General features: G+C 41.6%; 1 protein-coding gene across 1 annotated transcript; it reads right to left on the bottom strand.

Moving 5' to 3' along the window:
- Window positions 1–444: 444 nt before the first annotated feature.
- On the bottom strand, window positions 445–1,435 carry LOC107160744 (vomeronasal type-1 receptor 4-like). The gene has a single exon (XM_015507377.2). The coding sequence runs from the start codon at window positions 1,387–1,389 to the stop codon at window positions 445–447; it is 945 nt and encodes a 314-aa protein (XP_015362863.1). The 5' UTR covers window positions 1,390–1,435.
- Window positions 1,436–6,442: the final 5,007 nt, after the last annotated feature.

Here is a 6,442-nt window from a genome sequence, read left to right as displayed (position 1 = left end):
AAACCTATGTCTCATTTCATTGCAAAAGACAAATATTTAATAGTGTTCACTTTCACATTTCCTTTAAAAAACATGGCTAAGACATAAAATATGTAGATAAATGAAAAATACATGTCACTTGTTTTCACAATTTAATAAACCAGAATAGCAGGAAAACAAAGAAAGCAGATTTTATGCTAAATAATTTTGCTCTTGTTGCAACTGGTATATGGAGTCTGAAATTTCTATTGGTTACTTCTACTTTTCCCAAAATATTTTTGGATGGACAGTAAAGCCAAATCTAAATGCTATACATGCACATACTTGGGTACACATATACACACATGCACACACTATAATAAAAAATCACATATGTCTTGATTGTCATTTTTTGAGATATAACTGTAACACTATTCTTTTAATTTGGGGATACAAATGAAGAAACATGTAAGAGTTGTGCAAAGTCTACAATTTACACATTCCCCTGACATTGGGGGTTTTCCTGTTTCTTATCCAAGGGACACTGAGCCTGGATGCACTGGAGTTCCTGCTCATCAGCAGAAAGGGGCTGAGAGTTGGGAAACTCCCAGCAACTATTGCAGCCATCTTTACCAGCAGCCAGTGGGGATTATAAATAAAAATTACACAAATCTGAAAGATGCAGGAAAGTGTGTAAAAAGAAACAAAAGTGCTCACCAGGAGGAGGATGGTTTTGGTGGCTCTGGACTCAGGCGAGGACCTGGGGGAGCTGAACTTACGAAGCTGCTGCATTCTCTGCTGGTGCCTGTGCAGGATGAGCACCATGGAGCTGCTGGCCCAGAGCATGAGCCCCACGCATAGGACATCAGGAAATGTTATCAACGCTGCATACAGTGATTGTAAGCTTTTGTCAGGTTGAACGGCAGAACAGTATTCAAAATATTTCATGATTGTGATATTATTGTTGCTCCTTTTTCCAGTCATTTGTGAAAAAATCATAATATTTACAAGCAGGTACAGAATCCAACTCAGGTATATGGAGAACCCAATGTATTTAGGAGCTTTCACTTTAAGGTCCAAACAGCTGGAATTCTCAGGACTAATCTTCATGGCCTGGAAGATACTCAGGAGGCAGGTGCTGCCAATGGACACACCCCTGCCCACCCTGTGAAGATAGCAAAGCAGCTTGCATCCAAAATCACTGAGGAAATCTTTCACTCCAAAAGCTGCCACTGTCTGGGGAACTCCTCTACACAGGAGAGCTAACAAGTTGGCCACAAACATGTGCTGAATCATCAAGTCTGTGTGTCTTACCTTGAACCCTATGAGGTGATGGACCAGATAAGGGAGGAGAAGAGAGGAATTACCCAGAGCTCCAACCACAGTCTGTGACAAGAAGATGATTCCTACAGCCACATCACTGGCTGCCATCCTGCCAGTTCCCTGCTGTCTCAGCCAGAGGGTCCTGGAGGAAAACAGGAGGCCTGGGCTGCACGTGTCCTGTCAACCAAAATCCAATATTGCCTACACTCCAGAGTTCCCACTCTGAAAACTTAATGTTTTATTTCACTAGCAGGTTTTAATGAGGTTCATGACTAGTTCAGGCATGAAGTGTATAAATCCCTGTTGTGAAGGCAGAACATGTTGATTCCTGAATCTTCATGACATTACGCAGGGGCGGAGATGACCAGAAGAATTTGTGCACACACATATTAAGTCTCTGTCCAGATTCATACTCTGATCAGGTGCCCAGAGGGTCTTGATACTGGCTCAGTGTTTACAAAGAGAATAGCATGTATCATCAAGCTTCCGCAATGGTAATGAGCAGGTTCTTCTATCAATCCAGCTCACATTTACTTCCATTTCTCTATATTCCTATTGTATTGAAAACTACTGCTGTTTTTAAACTTTTCATTATAAAATGTTTCCATTCACTTGGAAATATTTATTCTATGTACAAGGTCAATTATGAAGGAACGCTTAGATATTTTAATACCTGCAGATGCACTGAGGAAACTATAGCACTGCAGGTACCTGTCCCATGGTTAGTTACCTGCAGGAGGTAGGACTGGCTGCACATCAGGACAGCTACCCCATGACTCATGTGGTTGTATGTTAGGAACACAGCTCAATTGCGTCTATGACAGAAATTTTGCCACATTCCCAGGCCATGTCCTAAGTCTTGGCATATCAAGAAGGAACACATGATTAAAAAGTATAGTGTAGAAAGAAAATATTCACTTCTTCAGAAGATACAAATATGAGCTAATTAATAACTACAAAAAATATTTCAAAAAAGTAAGATTAGTAAATGATGTCACAATAGAAGCCATCTATGAAAACTGGTATTTGTGGCTATTTAAAAGTCAAAACACCAAAGTGTCGAATATGATATGTCAAGAAATTTGTAATGTTTTGAACAACCCACAATAAAAAATTAAAATTAAAAAAAAAGAACATATATATTTAGTCCAAAATAATTCAATAAACATGAAAATCACCAAAAAAAAGTCAAAACACTAGAATTTCTGCATTCATTTGAATGCATATATTTAACTTAATTTATTTGGTGGAAAAATTTAGGTATACATATAATTGAACAGATAGTGAAGAGCTTTCCTATGTCCTCTGCACATTCATACCCTGCTCCACTATCAGATTCCTATGACACATGGTGCATTCACTACAATTAACAGATATGTGACATGAAAAAAAATAAAGCTCTTACAGGTAGTATTAGAAACCACTAATAATGTCGTCCACTATTTCCATACATGTTCCTTCTCACAATATAGAGAAATGGCCTCATTATCCTTGAATTCTTAGGCTTTCAGGATTTCTACAATTACTCTCTCTGTTGGCTGCACCATGCTGAGTGTCAGATAAAATATTCTGCCCGAACAGTCACCATCAGATTTCTCTCTAGACAGGACTAGGAAGATTCCTGTGAGCTCCTCCTACTCCACACACAAAGTCTGGACCTAGAAATATGAAGATTTAGTGTAGACTCCCTGTAAGGGAAACTGAGCAGCTGGGTGACTTTAAAACAACCTCCTTGTGCACCTTGAAAATCACATTTAATTTTCACTTAGACTAAACAACAGCAATCCCTGTCAGTAAGAATCACACTTAGTTAAATTAGGATCCATGGTGTTTTGGCATTTAGGCTAAGACCCATTTATCTTTGCTACCTAGAGCCATTCTTCATCAACCGTTTTAATACTTGTGTGGCTCTGGCTTATGGAGGGTTCAACTGAGTGTCCCCTTTTTGGCTGTGATCACTTACCCAGACTCTTGATGGGTCTCTTCCTCACAGATGCTGCTCTCACACTCACCCTGAGTCACTCACCAGGCTCTTCCTCTCTGCCAGGCTGGTGACCTCAGTGCAGAGGCCTCTCTGACCAAGATGTGTGCTGCAGGGAGGGGGCCAGCTCCTGAGATATGGGTCTGTGGCTCTGTGATCTCACCTCCCCTGGGACCTGCAATTACCACTGTGCCAGAAGCAGCAATGGCTGTGCAGGCTGGGGGAGCTGAGGACACTGCTGGAAACTTTCTCCCAGGTGTCACTTATGAATAACAATTTTAAACTTTCCTCATAACATGTCTTCAGAGTATATTCTAGTGTTTGGAGAGACTCTTACTTATCCATGATCCTGGGAGACCAACAAGGTGTCACTTGGAGGGGTTGGGAAGTACTGAGGTCTGTCATATGAAGGGCTGCAATGAGCTTTGCATGTCTCATATTATTTCTTCCTTCCCTGGGAAGATTTCTACCCCAAATCCAGTTGCTTCCTTTTCTTCATTTCAATGAACGGCACCAGATTGAAGATATGAGCAGAGAAATGGAAAGAGCAAACACATAGAAAGGATATTACACAGGTACAAGGAAAAGAGAGAAGGTGATGCTATTAGTTCACCTTGGCAGTCACCAGAATCATCTGCACAAACATGAGTGAATTCATTGGATTCATTTACATATTGAATGTTAATTCATATCATAATTTGTGAACAAATATGCCCTGCCATTATTGACCTCCACTACTGACAGGAGGGAGAAACATAACAATATCCATCAAACAGAATGAAATAAAAGGCTCCTTCAACAATGACATCAGTAGCATCAGTTTGACTACTCTGGGGAACAAGATGTTAGAGCTCCTGTGATATGGAGGAGAGAGAGTGCAAAAGAGAGGAGCTAGATGCAAAAAAGGCAAAAGCTCATGGACATGCCTAGGTGAGTGCACACCTGGGGTGAGGAGTCAAGGGACACAAGGACATAGCGTTAACCAGGTAAGAGAGACATGGTGTGCATAGTCACATAGTGGTGAATATGCTCTGGGGATGGGGATAGAATACAAAATAATGTTGCAGGTTGCTGGATGTAAAGCCTCTGAGGTGTTCATAGCTACACGAGGTGGGAAGTTGTGAACACGGATGGGGGGATGCTGAGAGCCATAGCCAAGTAGGAATGACGCATGGCACTTTTGGTTGAAAGGTGAAGCCAGCAAGCCATTGAGATGATAATGATTATGTTAAGATGTGCATTCAATTGGAGATTAGATCCCTGCTGTCCACCTTGGCCTGCTACTTTGGAGCTCTCGGGACTCCCGGAGAGTTCCCATTGGTTGGGGAAGTGAGGTAGGAGGGAATTCCAGAGGGGGGATCCCCTGTTGGTGTAGTGTGTCCCGGGAAAAGGCCGCATGCGTGGCATTCGCGGGTTTTTTGGAAATAAAGTTTGTTCCTGCTTGAGTGGCTCGTGATTTTGTGCCCAGCCAGACTGCGGCATTTGGTGGCCTATACAGGGAACGCTTGAAGATCGGAGGTAAGTGAAATTGCTCACCCCTGAGGGAAGGCAAGAGAATGGGTGTCTATTTAAAAAAAAATGTGTTCTTGTTTTGATTTATTATGTTTTTGTTTCAAGCTGCCTATCCCTAGAACTTTCTCAGGCAAACTGGGAAAAATGGATGGCTCAAGGTTTGAAGTTGTTGGGCCCTCAGGAAGAGAAAATTGATACATCGATTTTTTGTTCTGTTTATGTTTCATTCTGTTTCGGTTTTGTTTTGTGTTATCTTATTGGGTTGCGTTATCTTTATAGTAGATTAGAAATTAGTAAAAAAATAAACCGAAATAGTGTTAAGTAAATTGTTTGAGATTCAGACCATGGAGAAAGATATTTTAGATCAAGCAAAAGAGAAGGTCTCTCGAGCTAGTCAGACAGAGGAAGAAAATTTAAAGGAAAAGGTGCTATTAGAGAAAAAGCTACAACAGGAGGCTGCTACTAAATCCGTTCTATCACCAGAGGGCATAATTCAACCAACAGCTCCACCTATAGAGACAGTTGAGTGGCCCTCAACCCCCGTAGTTGATAGATGGGATCCTGAGACAGGACCTCAAAGATTATCATGCCCTGTACTTGAGCAGGCAGGAGGGCAGCGAATTCACCATGCTCTAGATTTCAAAACAGTGAAGCAGTTAAAGGAGGCTTTAACAACCTATGGTCCCCAAGCACCCTTCACTGTAAGCATGGTCGAATCCATTACCAACTTGGACTTGACGCCAGCAGATTGGGCTAGCATGTGTAAATCTGTGCTAAATGGAGGACAATATTTGTTATGGAAGGTTGCCAATGAGGAATTTTGCACGGAGACAGCAAGGCAAAATGCAGCAGCCAGATACCCTCAAAGAAATCAAGATATGTTGTTAGGAAAAGGACCTTATGAGGGTCAACAGCAACAAATTGAGTATGATCCTGCTATATATGCACAAATTGCTGCAGATGCAATTAGGGCATGGAAGACTTTACAAGAACATGGAGATTTACAAGGTCAATTATCTGAGGTAATACAGAGAGCTAATGAACCTTACTCTGAATTTGTAGATAGGCTTATTCAAACAGCTGTCAGAGTTTTTGGGGATACAGAACAAGCAATGCCATTAATAAAACAACCGGCTTATGAGCAAGCAAATCGTTGCTGCAGAGACGTCATTAGACCATGGAAACATGAAGATTTAAACACATATATTAAATTATGTAGAGACATTAATGAACAAGGGCAAGTCTTGGCAACTGCAGTACAACAGGCTTTAGATGCCAGTCCAAAAACATGCTACAATTGTGAACAAACAGGGCATTTTAAAAGGAATTGCCCCATAGGAGAAGGGTTTAACAAAACTAGGTATCAAAGGAATAGAATACTGGGTATTTGCCCACGATGCCATAGAGGGAGACATTGGGCTAATGAATGCAGTTCTCAAACGACCATAGAGGGTACTCCGTTATCAAAAAACGGACAAGGACCAGGTGTTTACCCACAATATCGTGGAGAAAAGCATCGGGCTCCATTGCCAAAAAATGGACTGGGGGTCCCAATGCTCTGGGGCCCACAACCACAAATATACAGGGCAGTGGAGGAACCCAGCAACCCCATCATGGTAGTGCCCAGGACACATTATCCATTAAATCCCTCATCAGACAAACCAGAGG

The sequence above is a fragment of the Marmota marmota genome, unplaced genomic scaffold (assembly GCF_001458135.2).
Source record: "Marmota marmota marmota unplaced genomic scaffold, marMar, whole genome shotgun sequence".
Lineage (NCBI taxonomy): Eukaryota > Metazoa > Chordata > Mammalia > Rodentia > Sciuridae > Marmota > Marmota marmota.
Note: the sequence above shows the minus strand (reverse complement) of the source record. Positions and strands in the feature narration are given on the sequence as shown.